Source organism: Megalobrama amblycephala, linkage group LG13, assembly GCF_018812025.1.
Source record: "Megalobrama amblycephala isolate DHTTF-2021 linkage group LG13, ASM1881202v1, whole genome shotgun sequence".
Lineage (NCBI taxonomy): Eukaryota > Metazoa > Chordata > Actinopteri > Cypriniformes > Xenocyprididae > Megalobrama > Megalobrama amblycephala.
The window spans coordinates 16,540,008-16,556,904 of NC_063056.1; the positions used below are offsets into that span (position 1 = coordinate 16,540,008).

Sequence of the window (16,897 nt, forward strand, 5' to 3'; positions counted from 1 at the left end):
TAAAACATAATAAAAATAAACCGTTCTCTGGAAATAACTGAATTAAATTTCTTTTAAATCACTTAAATCACTTTAGAGAATGTTTCAGTAATATCAAATGAAAGACTTCGGACCTAGATAATAGTGACTTTGTAATACATTTTCAAAATGACCACTTATCCAAATAGAACTGTGCCAAAGCACACCAAATCATTGATTTGTTTCTTATTTGAAATTCTTTTAAATCACATGACTTTGGAGAAGGCACATTGTGTATCCAATGAGAGAGCACTGACCCTGCTTGTGCAATAACAAAACTCTGATAACCCCTTAATTCCTATAATAACATTCAAGCAGTTGCTCTTGTGCAATATCGGCATAGCTGAGAGATCAAAATCTGTTTGCAATCTTCTGCTGCTCACACAGGACTTACACTCACTATGGAGGTGCATATGTGTCCTCTTCTCTATCTGCTGCTATGTATGAGTTGTGCTGTTCAGGGAGATAACAATAAGAGGTAAGTATTACACAGTACAGGGAGTGCAGAATTATTAGGCAAGTTGATTTTCTGATCATATTTTTTTCCAAGCACATTTTACCAATTCCAATCCACATCAATCTTAATAACTACTATTAATATTGTTTTTAATCATTTATAAGTGATATATAATTGTTCATGATGGATGGAAATGAAAAATGCCTTATATTCAGGTGTGCAGGAATTATTAGGCAGGTTTTCTTTTACAGGCAAAATGAGCCAAAAATAAAGATTTAACTCAAGACTGAAAAGTCAAAAATTATTACATGCTTATGAGAAGGACGCAATACTAATGCAATACTAGAAATTGCAAAGTTAAAGCATGACCAAGGGACAGCAAAATGCTCATTGGGTCAGCGGGGTCATACAAAAACAAGTGGAAAAGAAAAGATGTGTTAACTGCAAAATAATTAAGAATTAAGGTGAAGATTAAGTGTGAAACCATCAGGAACCCTTTAGTCTCCAGCGCCACCATTTTACAGAACTGCAACCTACCTGGAGTCTCCAGAAGTGCAAGGTGTCAGGATCTCAGAGACTTGTGTTAGGTAAAGAAACCTAAAAAATGACCCGCTCTTATAAGAATCACAAGCTGAAGTGTTATAAAATACATGAAGACTGAGTTTTTATAGGCCTTATAGACAGACTGCTTGAGAATGACTCCTGAAGGACCAGCACCACATCCTCTTGTACCACTGTTTGAAGAATTTATCTTCCAAAATCTGGCAGTAAGATGTGGGAGTTCACTTTTAGTCTATCTATTATCCTGAAATGTCTGTCTTGCAGAGATGGACTAAAAATTCTTCCACTATGCAATTCTGGAAAAAATTCTTCAAACAGTACAAGAGGATGTGGTGCTGGTCCTTCAGAGTCACTCTCAAGCTGTCGGTTTAAAGGCCTATAAAACCCAGCTCATGTATTTTATAACACTTCAGCTTGTGATTCTTATTAAGAGCGGGTCATTTATTAGGTTTCTTTACCTACCCAAGTTCTGAGATCTACACCTTGCACTTCTGGAGACTCCAATCAGTTGGTGATTGGCGCTGGAGACTAAAGGGTTTGATGGTTTCCTTAATTCTTCACCTTAATTCTTAATTATTTTGGTTCTGTGTCTCTTCTCCATAGTTTTTGCCCCGCTGACCCAATGAGCATGTTCATAATTTATTTGTTTGGCAGCCTGGCTAAAAATTATGTCTGCACAATTTGGCATGTTTCATTGCATTATTTACAAATATTATTATTGTTGCAGTAGTAGTAGAATCATTTTAATAATAATATTTATTAGTAATAATATTTTTCATCAATGTATGTTTTTTTAAATATTTTAAATATGAGGGAAGAATAAAACACTAAACTTGGTTAAGGTATTCTTCTGACAAAAGTAAAAAAAGACAAACTACAACTACAGGTTTTATTTTACTATGCAAAAAAAGTACATAGAATAATAAAAAAGCTCACAGAAAAAAAGCATACATTGACTACAACATAATCAGTTATTGATATTTCCTTGGTTCTCTCTTGTTTTTGCATGTGTTCATAATTTATTTGTTTGGCAGCCTGGCTAAAAATTATGTCTGCACAATTTGGCATGTTTCATTGCATTATCACAAATAAAACAATTTACTCCTAGCACAAAAATATGCTTACAAAATCTTTAATACATTTTTAATAATATTTGAATAAAAGGTGAAGATGTCAATTTTCCATAGCCAGACATTACTTAGTTCTACTCTAAAATGATCATATTACAGAAGAGAAATTGTTTGTGAAAGCCATTGCCATTTTTGTAAATTTTTTAATTAAGTTGTCTTGGAAATTGTTTTGGTTTGTGTGTGTCAGATTCCTAATCACTGCTCCGAGTGTCTTTCATGTTGGTGTGAAAGAACCCATATGGATTCAAGTGGGGGAGGCATTGCTCAACAAACCTGTGTCATGTCAGTTAGAAACGGAGATGCGAATTCCCATGTCCACACGGGAGACCATAACAATCAGCAAAAAAGGAGCATTTGAGGCAATGAAGCTTGAGGTATGGAAATAAATATCGAAATTAATAGATTTTAATGTAATTTTATACTAATGCCAAAATTTTATTTTAGCAGGATATGGTTGTGTATAGATATAAAATAATTAGATAGATATGTAATTATATATGCATCAACACACATTTGTCCTGTCATTTAAAAAAGTTGCTGTGTTTGATGCTCATTTCTGTGTATTTCCTCTTCAAGATATTTGCAGATGGAGTTTCAAACCTGAAATCAATTAATGGAGAGCCTCCTTATCTCAACCTGGCATGTGAAGTTGATGGTCAGAAATGGCAGACTCGTGTCCTGGTCTCCAAACACAGTGGCTACATCTTTATTCAGACTGACCAACCCATTTACAACCCTACCCAGAAAGGTACAATAAACACACTGTTTGCCTTGCTAATTAAGATCCAGTTTCCTAAGTTCAAATACGCAAGAATTATATACAAGTGTGTTTGAAAAACCTTACCACCTTAACAACATCAGAATGAGACTTTTTGTAAAAGACTTCAGGTATTTAATTTATTATTTAACTAACTGCAAATTTATATTCAGTTTAGTATCTGCTAATATTCATCTTAAAATCCTGATACCTTCAGACCTGGTCCATGGGAGCATCCCCTCCTGGGGGGAATAGTGCACACCATGACATCATGTGCCCGATTTCCTTCGGGGCTCTCTGGCAAAAGGGACCGTAGAATATGTACTCCTCCCAGAGAGAGAGGCAGGTTTCTACAGCCGGTACTTTATTGTGCCCAAAAATTATGAGGGGTTGTGTCTGATTTTAGATCTGAGGGGCCTGAACCATACTCTTCAGAAATACAGGTTCAAGATGCTTACCCTCAAACTCATAGTGTCACAAAACCAAGGAGGATTAGTTTGTGACAATAGATCTAAAGGCTACTTACCTTCACATCAAGATTCTGCCAGAACACAGGAAGCTTCTCAGGTTTGCTTTTGTGGGAAAAGCAGATAAATATCGAGTTCTTCCTTTCGGCCTAGCCTTGTCCCCACGCACATTCACCAAGTGCATGGATGCTGCTCTGGCTCCTCTGTGACTCCAGGGCATTTATGTATTACATAGACGATTGGCTTATACTAGCTCAACCTGAGTTAGAGGCATGGCATTGTGATGAATATGAAGCATCTGGGACTTAAACCCCAAAACTAGTGTACATTCTCCCAAACAGAGAACCACTTTTCTGGGAGTAGTTTGGGACTCAACCACAATGCAGGCACATCTGTCTCCTGCACGTGTGGATTCAATCCTACCCACACAGCAAAAGAACTCTGGGGCGGATCGGCTGCGGAGGTATCGCGGCTTCCAGACCGTATCCGCGAACGGACCCGTATTGGCGTCTACTTGCGCGCAGTGACAGATCCGCAAGGAAGGCGGATTGCGGACCTGCCGCGGCTCCGCGCTGCATCCGCGATTAAAACCTTACCTCCGTGGCGGCGCAAATTGATACAACCGTTACAGTAAAGGTGCGTGCGAGTCCACGGATCCGACATGGGTCCGCTCAGGATCCGCTGATTGACAGTAGAATTTACAGCGCCACCCGGAGGCAGAGCTGATCCTCTGGGCGGTGCCAAAACGAATGTGACAGTCACGCGGGTTTGGCGACTTGAATGTGGATCCGCCTAGGGGTCTCCTGCTGTGTGTTTTAACCACTGTAAAAGACAAGAAAGGAGTTTTCAGTTTTAGAAATTCAAAGGCTGCTTATGGTGGCAACAGCCAACATTATTTCTTTGGGTCTACTGCACATCCTTTCCAATTCTGGCTCAAAAGCAGAGGTTTTCATCCTCTGAATTAACCTTCCAGAGTCATAAGAACGTTGCAGGCTATGTGCTCTTCCACTTTGGAAGACGTTAGGTTTCCTCAACAAGGACCTGACACTAGAGGCATGTTGTCGTCGCAAGTCTCTCACAACAGATGCCTCTCTCATGAGTTGGGGTGTGGTTGTCAATGGCCAACCAGCCCATGGCCTTTAGGAGAATGCTCATCTCTCCTGGCACATAAATGAAGGGTACCAGCTCATAGATTCTAGTCTTTTGGTAGAAATCACTGAAACTATCCTAACTTTTAAAGCTCCTTCCACTAGGATGTTGTATACCTTGAAATGGCAACGTATTGTATCATGGTGAGTACAATATGATGTGAATCCAGTTAACTGCCCTGTTGGTCCAGTACTGGAGCTTAGAAGGAGATTTGGTTGGTTGTTGGTTCTTGCACGGTGCCAGATGGTTGAGCCCTATCTGCCATTCACAAGTTCCCTCCTGGGACCTCCTTAGTCCTAGGAGCCTTGACAAAAGCACTGTTTGAGATGACTTGACTCGACTCCTGCATAGACTTTGTGTCAGGTGATGTTAGAGTTATTTTTCACCCCATACTGGACTATATTCCAAAAGTTCTTTCTGCAGCTAGTCAGCCAGTCATTTTGCAGGCTTTATTTCCTCTGCCTCATGAGATGCTGGAGCAAGAAAGACTCCAGCTGTTATGCCTGGTCCGTGCTTTGAGAATCTATGTTCATCGCTCAGGGGTGCGTTTCCCAAAGCGAACTATGGTTGCAAGTTCCGGCATTACCAATAGAGTTCAATGGGACTTACGACTATAGTTGACTAACGATGCTTTCGGGAAACGCCCCCTAGGCCAGACACCAAGAATGTGTAGATTGTTTCAACTTCAGGTATGCTTTGGTGGACACAATAGAAGTAATGTGTTCACTAAGCAACATATCTCGCATTGGATAACAGATGCTATGATCCTCTCCTATGAGGCTCGCAGAATGGCTTCGCCTCTAGGGGTCAGGGCCCAGCAAATTTACACCTGCAAAATGTTTGTGCTAAGGCAGACACATTCACCGTTGCTCTCCATACACATTCATCAGGTTCTACAGTTTGGACACAGATTCCACCCCAGGATCTCGAGTCCTTTATTCTTGACCAAAGTCCCGTCTGTGCTCAACAATCATCTGTGCTTATACACAGCCTTGTTGACAGACTCTGTTACCTTGGGCATGGCGAGATTGGTATTAAAGTGCCCATAGCGTCAAAATTATGACGTAATGTCAAAATTCCACTTTGAAGGAATCTCAGGTTTCATATGTTATCCGGTTCCCCAAAAAGGTAACAAGATGCTGTGTCACGTTGCCTCGGTTATGCCTGTGTGTCTTCTTTAGAAAATTACAATCTGTCGACACGCATTTCTGCTGTCTAATTATGGACTCTGTGTTGGCTGTGCTATGTCACGTTCATACGTTTTGCCATCAGATTGCCCTGTGTAGACACAGAAGCATTCCCATACCATCAACACCATAACGCAGCATCCCATTCCCTTCTCGGGGAACCAGGTTACATATGTAACCTAAGATGTTTTGTTTTCATCAACATCAATATATTACAGTATTTTTTCCACTTAATGTGTATCTTAGGTCCTTTAACCTCCTCTACTGCCATAGCTAGTTCATTTTACATGGCCCTGTAGGGTGAAAAAACTACACATTTTCCATTCAGTCTCTCACATAATGTAAAAATAGCATGTCACATATCAAAAATCCATGTTTGTACTGTATATTACTACTGTGTATTTAACCTGGTTATCTGTGTTTCTCAGTTTGGTTCAGGATCTTCACTCTGGACCACTCTATGCGACCAAAATCAGAGATAGTTTATGTCTCTATGTATGTAAGTAAGAAAGTTCTATTTTTATTTTGTACCTATAATATGCTTCTCTACAGATCATATAATGAGCACTAATAAAGCTGGGCACACATTTAACGACTAGCTAAAACATTCAAAGACTGTGCTCAACATACAGTGATTGTTTCCTGCAACTGAAGCAGATTTATATACTTTCACATGGAATTTGAACACCGACTGTAATCGCAGAATGAACGCAACTGGCTCTGACTGGACGCGTTTGAGCGCGATCAGTCATAAGTATCAATTTACATTCATAATCTGCCTTACAATCGTTAAGTGTGTGCGCGGCTTAACACTATCAAGTTTCCATCACTTCGGTCTGGTTCAGTGCCCTCCCTCCCCGCTAAATGTGGCCATGTGCTTTCATGTTGTCATGTTTTGTCTTGTGCTGTGTAGCACCCGGCTCTTTTTTCATTGGCCACATGTGCATGTTGTCAAGTCTTGTGTGGACACACAGTTGATGAGCGCTCTCATTCGCTGTGTGTTCATTTCATGTTTTGTTTGAGCACATGGCTTGTAATTAGGTGTGTTCCACATCGGCTGCGGCTAGATGTAACCGATCGGCGAGAGTTGACGTGTGCAGTCAGGGAGAAGCTGAAAATTGGGCCGTCAAGTCAGACACTTTCTGCTTCCTGTAGTGACACTCGTGCTGTGTTTGCATACTTTATCGCAGATGAAGTGAAATAAGTGCAATATTTATCAAATACACAGATGTTTCAGAGACATTTTCATTCAATACAGTGGCTGTTTGTACAAGAATAAAGTTCAACAATATGCCTATACTATTCAAATCCAATGTAGTGGGGTCTACATTTTTTTATGAGCTTTATTTTCATAAACATGACACAATGTAACATTGTGACTGCATGAAAAGAACTTATACTGTAATAAAAATACAGATTTGTGAACATTAGTGGAACTGAAGGTGTCCGAATAAACACGAAATGTGTTTGTGTCATGCGGTGAATCAGACCAATCGTGGAATAACTGTGTCGCCATCAGAGCTTGTGCAGCCACTCTTGAGAAGCTGCACCGGCTGAATCACTCTTGTGGTACTTTGATGCCATATGTCACAGTGATGTGGCAGTGACTTTTATTTCTAAGATTATCTCATGTAATAGGATTCTTTCTGCAGCTTAAATTCTCACCATCATTCATTAAGCAAATCAAGAAACTGACATGGCCTACTTAACTGACCTTTATCTATGTCCTCAGAATGCTGACGGGAACAAAATCAAGAAATCAACGTACAAAGTTACAGATGGCATTCTGTCAAAGAGCTACCACATCCCTGATATTTCAAAGTACAGTCAATCTCAATTTTCTATCATTGTAAAAGTTGTAGTATAAAATCTGTGATGCTTATGGAAATAAATATTAGCATGCTGTTCAGTATTTTAAGATGACTCCATTCTGAAGCTGCTGTATATATTTCAGCCCATATACAACATTTTAATTCAATCTCTGCAGACCTGGTGTATGGAAGATTACAGCACATTACAAAGGTGACGAGAAAAATCCTGCCGTGCGTGAATTTAAGGTCCAGAAATTTGGTAAATAAGATTATACTAGATATGGACATTCACATATTTTCCTACTATTATAAATATTTATTAAAAACAAATATTTACAGATATTGTATTGCATCTAACTCAAATACAATGCATTTTTGTCAGTTCTTCCCAGCTTTGGGGTTTCTATTCAGTCGGAAAAAGCCTTTCTGCTCGTGAATGCAGAGACATTCACATTCACCATTCAAGCCTCGTAAGTTTACATTCAGAGCAAACAAATACTCTTAAAAGGATAATTAAGATAATAGAAGAATTCGTCCATTATTTACTCATCCTTATGGCATTCCAAACCTTTTGAGGTGAATTATACCTTTTATGGTATCAATATGAACTTACTAAATTTGAGAAAGCAGAATCTAATTTATTGATTTTTTATTTTTATTTTTTTAAATCATTTGAAAGATACACATATGGCAAGTCCATTGATGGCGGTTTCCACTGTCGGTTTGGGATGAAAAAGGATGAGTCAGAGAATAATGCTGGAGAAATCGAATTCATCAAAGGACTGGAAAAAACAGGATCTGTGAGTAGAACCATCATCTATTGAATCTACAAGATAAGTATACTCATAGATTCAAGTTCAAGTTTGATTTATTTCTAGAGCACATTTAAAAACGGCCACAGGCCGACCAAAGTGATGTACAACAGTAAGGAATATACATAAAATGAGCAAAATAACAGTTAAAAAACAGTTTAAAAAAATTACATACTAAAAGCCAAAGAGAAAAGATGACTTTTAAGGCAAGATTTGAACTCCGATAAAGTGGAAGCCATTCTAATAAAATTAGGAAGATCTTTCCAAAGAGTGGGGCCAGCCACTTCAGAAGCCCTATTAACCCCTTGGCTTTAGGCGGGTTCTGGGGATCTTAAGGAGGACTTTGCTATCCGATCTTAGTCCTCTCACAGGAGTGTAGGGGTGAAGTAGGTTAGTCATATAAGAAGGAGCTAGATTATTTTAAGATTTATACACAGGAAGTAAGATTTTATACTCAATTCTGTAATGGGTAGGCAACCAGTGTAGGGATCTCAGGAGGGGTTTAATGTGATCGAATTTTTTTACGTCCCTTCAGAAATCTAGCTGCAGCATTTTGGACTACTAGTAGTTGAGAAATTTAGGTCTTTGAGATGCCGTAATAGAGGGAGTTGCAATAGTCCAGCTGAGATATAATGAGGGCATGGATTGCAACCTCTCAAGAGCCCTCTGACAGGAAAGATTTAATTTTAGAAAGAGAACGAAGATAGAAAAAATTAGAACCAACCACAGCGCTGATTTGTTTGTCAAATTTCAAGCAATTGTCACTTACCATAACCAGATTCCGCACGTGGGGAGAGATAAAAGAACTGAATGACTCAATATCAATTTGATTTTGTGTTCTGGAGTCAGAAGGGCTGAAGACAATAACTTCCATTTTATCTGTGTTCAAGAAAAGAACATTTTTAGAAAGCCATGATTTAACATCGTCCAGATATGCTGATAGAGTCTGTACACTTGTTTTTCCTAGTTACAGGCAGGTAGATTTGCATAACAATGGAAGGAAATGCCATGTTTCCTAAAAATGGAACCCAGAGGAAGTAGATATATAGAGAAAAGGGTGGGCGCTAAAATAGAATCAAGGTACACCACAAATTAGATTGCCTAAGGAGGAAGATTACTAGACTCAAAGATCACTCTTTAATATTCTTTGGTGTTTTCCTCTTTTTAGGTGAAAAAAGGCCATGCTGAGATTACAGTTAAAATTTCAGATATCAAGCAAAAACTGAATTCAACATTAGAAGATTTGGCAGTGACTCGGGCCCAATTCTACATTGCTGTCACAGTCACGGATATTTTAAGTAATCAATCTTGAAACAAGAAATTAAATTGTTTTTGTCAGTTAAGTAAACTTTAATAAGGGCCAGATTTACTTACAGTGTGCATTAAATATATCTCTAGATGTCACAATTTATATCAAAGGCAAATACATATTATATGGTAAGTAATTAGGGGTGGGACGGTTCGCTGTAAAAAATCGAACCGTTCGGTTCTCCACCGCGGTTCATCCCAAATCTGTCGACGCATCTATAATATGGTTTGTTGAAAACAATGTGCAAAATAGACAGACGGATTCGGCTATTTTGTATGTTTCAGTCGATGGATATGCATTCTGGTTTCCCAATATGCTACAACAGCGATGAACATGGACAAAACAGTCACTCGTTGTAAACAAATGTTCAATGACGTGCCGAAATCTCTGACAGTCATTTACGCCGTCATCACCCGGTTGTTGATAGCGCGCGAGCGCAGGTGAGACCTGAACATTCTCACGTTCCTATCTGTGTTTGAACTAAACTCATTTGAACCTTGCCAATTTAAACATTCATCCTTAAGAGAACTCGTGCGTGCTGTGAGGAGATTTGTGTGTGCGCTCATCCAAAGCGCGTCCACGGAGAGCCGCGTCACAGCGCGCAAATACTCTCGCGCAAATTCTCTTTCAAGTCTTGCACCTAAACTGACAAATTCACACAAAAATTGTAAACATGCCCATCTTAGCGAGTATCCTAACAAACATAGTAGGTTATGTCTTAAGAGAAAAACGAGTCAGACAACGCATGTGTATCAGTATCAGCTGGATCTTTGAATTATATCTTAAATGGACAGCACTCTAATATTCCTGCTCTCTGTGTTTTATTGTTAATCAAACGACAAAGAACGACGAAATCACTCTTGACTGAATAGCTTAACTTTAATAATGTTTCAACTTGATTTAACTATTCAAAAAAGTTTATATGCAGTAAAAGCTGATAGATGAAAAAACTGAAAAACCAGTAAAGCATTGTTTAATTTGTATCTTAGCTATTGTATTTATTTGTGCTGTTTCTTGTAGTTAGATTATTTGTTTTTATTTTCTTTATCTTTATTTGACAATTGTCCTATTTTTTACTGAACATAGCACATACCGAACTGTACCGAAACCATGACCCTATAACCGTGATACAAACCGAACCGTGAGAAATCTGAACCGTCCCACCCCTATAAGTAATGTATTAAAATTTCATATGTTTAAAGTTCTGTTACATCTGGTAAAAAATATTTTTTGCCCCATTTTTTTTCTTTTGCCGTTAAAAAACTACTGTCAGGATTTACTAAAGACACACAGTAAAACATTGAAAAGTCATGGACAGTTATTTTTGAGGCTGACCTTACAGCATGAGTTTCCCTTTTAAGATGCAAAATAGATGGGAGGAGAGTCTTTAAATAAATCCTGCAATATGATTTGCTAAGTTTGCAGTAGTATTTAACACAGAAATAAAGCATGTCTTAATCTATTTTAGAACTTTCCACTCCCATCGTCCCTTTTATGGGATTGCAGTCTTATGCTAATTTGCTCTGTTTAGTAAATCTGGCCCAGACTATTGATTAAACAGACAAAGGAATGTCATGTGTCTGTTTGTGCCATGTAATGTTAAAATGCCTAAAGATCTGGATACAGTTAAAATTTACAACATTTCTTAGTTGATGACGTACTTGACCTAAAATGGCTGTGCACCTCTCATAAGGTGGTGAGGTACAGGAATCAGCAGCTTTCCTTCCCATTGTTTTGAGTCCATACAATGTGGATCTGTCTCGGACAAGATTGTTTTACACACCTGGATTTCCCTTTCAAGCTGTGGTAAAGAAAACACTTCTATTCACAATACAATGCATAATAATGATACTGTCAGTCTTTGAGGATTATGCTTGAAGTAATTCATAACGGTAGCTTTCACTTTATAATAATAACATTTTGCTGATGATTTTGTGCTAGTATACCAGTGGTTCATGTTTTTGACTAGGTCACAGTCCGTCACCCAAATGGTTCTCCAGCTGAAGGCATTCAAGTGAAATTAGATGTCTCAAGCACCGAAGAAAAGTCAACAAGTATTAAAACTAATGAAGAAGGAATCGCATTTTACACTTTCAACATGAAAGGAACGCCATCTTCCATTTCAGTGCAGGTTAATACATTCAAAGAATAAAGCTAATAATTGTCAGGCCTGTTTCACACTGCTGGCAAAAGCAGTGCATTTTATTTATTTACTATTGTATGTATTTACTAATATGTATTAAGTTAATTGTGTCTGCAATGTGAAACAGGCCTACTGTAAATATATATAGTAAATATAACATACAATATATGAACTGAGTGTGTGTGTATATATATATATGTATATATATATATATATATATATATATATATATATACACACACACACACACACACACACACACACACTCAGTTCATATATTGTATACAATACTATACTATACTATATATTTTTGACCTATTTATTTCAACAGGCAACAGTGGATGGTTTCAAATCAACAAAAGAAGTGCGCCCAGTAAAATCCACAAAGAACAGCTTCCTGTATCTGAGTGTGACTAATAAAGTTCTGTCACCAGAAGAGTCTCTAGATGTTACATTTCATGTCAAGGGCAATCCAGTAGATGGGAAAATATATTATATGGTAAATAATGTATTTAAAATTTCATATATTTAAAGTGAATGTTTTTATATAACTGAGAACTCTTAAAAAATGTTGTGTGTCTCTCTTCAGATTGTCAGCAGAGGCATACTGAGAAAAGCAAGCTCTGTTGCATCAGGTTCTGTTATAAAAATATCCATCCAAATCAGCCCAGAGATGATCCCGTCATTCAGAGTTATCACCTTTTACTATGACACAGATGGTGACATCATTGCAGACTCAGTGTGGGTAGATGTAAAGGACAGGTGTGAGGGAAAGGTAAACAGACACTAAAATGCTTTTGAATTGTTTTAGTTATTTTATATTAAAATAATACAGTACAGTAAAAAAATCTTGCCAAATGTTTTCTGCTTTCCAATCTCCTGTTTAGCTTGAGATAAAACTGAATCGCAATCATAATTATGAACCAGAAGATTCAGCTGAGCTTGACATTGATGTAGGAACACAGAATGCAAAAGTGGCTTTACTAGTTGTGGACAAAGCCATTTATGCCCTGGGTTCTCAAAACAAACTCACTCCAAAACAGGTGTGCTGTACTGTCTAATAATACCTATTGGTTTCTGAAATTTATATATATCAGATATAGATATAAGATAAGCTCAAATCTATTCTTGTTCTTGTTCTTTTACTGTTTCTCATTTTTCCTGCGTGAAGGTGTTCACCTCCATGCAGTCTTATGATCTGGGGTGTTCGTATGGCGGTGGAGAGAACACAGCTGCTGTTTTTAATGACGCTGGTCTGGCCTTCATCTCGCACTCGACCACAATCCGTTCAAAGATGAGAAAAGGTGCCAAATGATTACAAACACTTCTTTATTTCAGTACATGACAAATGGTAACCTAATGGAACTTTTCTGTGTGTTTTTATTTTCAATCTGAAACAGACTGGTACTGTTCTAATGCCTTTAAATGAAAGAGTTGTTACAATATGCAGATAATATTATCTGATTCATCGTACTTCTAGGTTTCAGCTGCGAGTCTGGCTTTAGGCGCAACAAACGCTCTATAGATATTCAAACAGAAATGGCTGGAAAAGGTATAGTATCAGTTGAATATTTGATTACCTTTTGTATCAATTCTCAAAGCTCAGTGTTATTTTAGTATTATTTTTAAATAGTATTATAGTATCAATTAATAATTTAAATTATCTTTAATTTTTATATTTTCAGGTTTATTTTTATTTTTAATGTTATGTGCTTTTGTTACTTTTATTATTATTTTTTTTTTAAATCTTATTTTTATCACTTTTTATTTTCATTTTATTGTTTTAGTTTTAGTCATTTTATTATTTTAACAATAACAACACTGATGTGAGTCTCATTTTAATCTCAATTTTTCAAGTACGATTAATTTCTATAGGGGCAAATTAAAAGTTTAATGAAAAATGAGTGTGTCTTTATATACAGTTTATATTTTCTCTTTTTTTCAATTATTGTTGCTATACACAGTGGCACACATGCCCTGGAAATGCCTTTGAAGATGTGTAATTACTCTCAACTTCTGCTCATCTCTTTTGTCCTGTAGAGGCTGCATTTAAGAAGGCAGAATTGCAGAAATGCTGTCGCCATGGTTTCACCCTGATTCCTATGAAGTTTACTTGCGAGGACCGAGCGAAAAGAGTGAGCAAAACGGAAAGCAAAGATTGTGTGGATGCCTTCCGAGAGTGCTGTGAGTTTGCAACCAAGCTAAGAGACAAAAAGAGGAAAGAGGACCTGAGGAAAGGGCATGGCAGAAGTGAGTATAGCATCTTAATGAAAAGCTACCATGCACAAGTCATAAAAATGCCATCAAAGGCTTTTGTAATTCAGGTGTGCAACAATCTGTGCAATGAAGACATCTGATTTTGTTTTTCCCACAAATTATTCTTTATTATTTAATTTCCACAGCTGTTGATTCTAATGAAGTTGAGGAATTCTTTGACTCTGAAACACAAACAATTCGCAGATATTTCCCTCCAAGCTTTGAGTTTAAGCAGATGGATGTGAAAGGAAAAGTTAGGTATATAAATATACATTTATAAATATATAAATGTTACATTTAAGTGATGTGAAAGTCCACCGTGTCCTAACTACACGCGACGCGACGCCGCGACACGCGATAAAAGGTATCTTTTCCATGTTAATCTGAGTTTTTGTCCTACCAGCCGCGACAGCGACAAGCGACGATTCGATTTCAGAAACGGTTTCTATTTCTCCGCGACGTCGTGCCTGGAACAGCAATATAAAGTATGGCAATGATAATATCAGGTTAATATCATGTTAAAAGCGTCTAATGTGAGTTTGAATATCATTCTATCTTCCCAGCTTTTTAGCTGTAGCCTAATGAAAACAACACTGGCTAAAAATAGATAAATGGGCACAAGAACATTCAAACTATCAATTCAATGCGAACAAACAAGTGTATTCTATGACAAAGATTGTTTCAGTGGTGTATGAATTTTACTATGTAGGCCTAGCTACTTACCCATTTCTGTGTCCGCTGTGCTCTTGCCAAGAGAACTCGCCCACACTCTCTTCTGATTGGCTGTAGTATTTGATTGACTTTTATCGCTTCTCATTGCCGCGTCGCGTCTAGTGTGGACAGTCAAACTGCTTGTCGCTGGAATCTTATCGCATGCAGTCAGGACACGGTAGTGAAAATATCATACATATACATTTATTACAATATAAAATGTTTACATTGAGTTTCCTTTAAAACAGTGTTAAGATTTACAAGGGTCTTATATAATGATTTAACTGCACTTGGTCTTTCTTCCAGACACACAATCCATTTACCCCACTCCATTACAACATGGGAGATCCAGGCTCTCAGCTTATCTCCATCCCATGGTAATTTTCCCTCTCACTGCTATCAAATTTAATGTCAACCTACCAACAAACTAAGCCTTTTACTTTTATTATTTACAGGTTTTTGTGTGGCAGAACCTGTTGACCTACTTGTATTTAAGCCAGTGTTTATTTCCTTGAGGCTTCCCTATTCGGTCAAACGCTTTGAGCAACTGTCTATAGTTGTGGTGATCTTTAATTACGGAATGATGGAAAGGAAGGTTTGTTTAAATAAATTTTTCAGTTGTTGTTGTTGTTGGATCTTGTTGTTGTTGTTCTACTTGTCCATTTTAAATCATTATACATTGTAATACAGTAGTTAGGGTGACCAGACGTCCCGTTTTTCCCGGGACAGTCCCGTATTTCAGCTCTATTTTTCTATTTTCCCGACTTATTAAGAAAATATAATGCTTTGTCCCGTATTTCATCTTTCCTCATATTTCCTTAAGACTGGGTGATCATAGAAATAGTAGTAGTAGTAGTAGTAGTTGTGGTGTTGTGTCGTGCAAGAACAGCCCAATAAAATTTATCGTAAAACAAAATTACCATCCGATCCAGTCACAATTCATTATCGATTAACTTGCTATTAATGAATGCAGGATAGGTGGATTCGCTCTGAATGACACACACCAGAAGCGCGCATGCTCTCTCTTTCCTTGCGCGCGATCCCAGACAGTTCTCCTTGTGCCTGAATGGTCAAATGCATACATAGTTGTCAAAATGTCCACATGTGGAGTATCTCATGTAATACTGTCGGTTATGTCTCAAGTGGACGTAAACAGGTGGGTGAAAACCGGATATGTGTCAGGATATTACATCCATGAATTCAGTCTTAAAGGGACAGTAGCCTAATAAAAAAAAAAAAAAAAACTGTATCTGAAAAACATTTATTTAATTTGTATGTCTATTGTATTTGTCGTATTGTTCGTAAATTTCCTTTTTTATAGAAATTTATAATAATAATAATTCCACCATGAGAAATCTGGTCACCCTAACAGTAGTAGAATAGTATATAAATGATTTTTGAGATTAATATAGATTCTTCATCACTTTCATGGTCAGCTTGTTGTGCAAATGAAACAAGTGGATGGTCTTTGTTCACCCGGGTCAGCATCTTCATCTTCCACGGTCAGAATCAGTCTGGAGGAAAAGTCATCTCAAACTGTAACTTTTCCTGCTGTTCCCATGATAATAGGCCAAATCCCTATCACTATTGCAATTTATGAAGATGATGAAGAAAAAGAAAAAGTGGATTCTATTCAAAAGATGCTCTTGGTTGAGGTAAGGGAAAGTGGAATGACAAAATACTCAAATTTATGACATATACTTTGTTTGGAACAATTGGATTTCAGTGATCCTAAAATCTATCTTTTGTCTTTCTCTTTATGTCTCAGAATGAGGGAGTGGAAATCAGAGAAGAGAAGACTTATTTTATTAATCTGAATGGTGAGATTATTAGCTATCGTTTGATCACCCATTACAGATTCAGATATACACATATTGTGAAAAAAGCTTAAAAAGTTGACATGGTAATCTCAACGTGTATAAAAACCTGAACTCTGTTCATCAGGTAGAAGTGACCGGCGCTTCTCTATCGAGGGATTTTTCCCAAACAACACCGTTCCTGAAACGGATGTCAACCTGTTTGTCAAACTAGAAGGTCCAAAGCAACATGTTTAAAAACTAAGTTGTTGTGAATGCTTTCAAAATAATTAACATTATTTATGGGTCGAGGTCAAACCTAATAATATTTAT

The 16,897-nt window shown here is 37.4% G+C and overlaps 1 protein-coding gene across 1 annotated transcript in view; it reads left to right on the plus strand.

Annotated features, from left to right (window-relative positions):
- The first annotated feature begins 340 nt into the window (after nt 1-340).
- Nucleotides 341-16,897, plus strand: part of c4b (complement 4B (Chido blood group)) — a 36,924-nt gene continuing 20,367 nt past the window's right edge. The window contains exons 1-23 of the mRNA XM_048152921.1: nt 341-496; nt 2,354-2,540; nt 2,743-2,914; nt 6,155-6,225; nt 7,459-7,547; nt 7,714-7,796; nt 7,920-8,007; nt 8,217-8,337; nt 9,518-9,647; nt 11,352-11,464; nt 11,628-11,789; nt 12,133-12,300; nt 12,391-12,576; nt 12,689-12,844; nt 12,973-13,105; nt 13,282-13,353; nt 13,842-14,051; nt 14,204-14,315; nt 15,075-15,145; nt 15,224-15,363; nt 16,205-16,423; nt 16,537-16,588; nt 16,713-16,802. Coding sequence (XP_048008878.1) covers nt 420-496; nt 2,354-2,540; nt 2,743-2,914; nt 6,155-6,225; nt 7,459-7,547; nt 7,714-7,796; nt 7,920-8,007; nt 8,217-8,337; nt 9,518-9,647; nt 11,352-11,464; nt 11,628-11,789; nt 12,133-12,300; nt 12,391-12,576; nt 12,689-12,844; nt 12,973-13,105; nt 13,282-13,353; nt 13,842-14,051; nt 14,204-14,315; nt 15,075-15,145; nt 15,224-15,363; nt 16,205-16,423; nt 16,537-16,588; nt 16,713-16,802 — 2,902 coding nt within the window. The 5' untranslated portion in view covers nt 341-419. The remainder of the gene's footprint in view (nt 497-2,353; nt 2,541-2,742; nt 2,915-6,154; nt 6,226-7,458; nt 7,548-7,713; nt 7,797-7,919; nt 8,008-8,216; nt 8,338-9,517; nt 9,648-11,351; nt 11,465-11,627; nt 11,790-12,132; nt 12,301-12,390; nt 12,577-12,688; nt 12,845-12,972; nt 13,106-13,281; nt 13,354-13,841; nt 14,052-14,203; nt 14,316-15,074; nt 15,146-15,223; nt 15,364-16,204; nt 16,424-16,536; nt 16,589-16,712; nt 16,803-16,897) is intronic.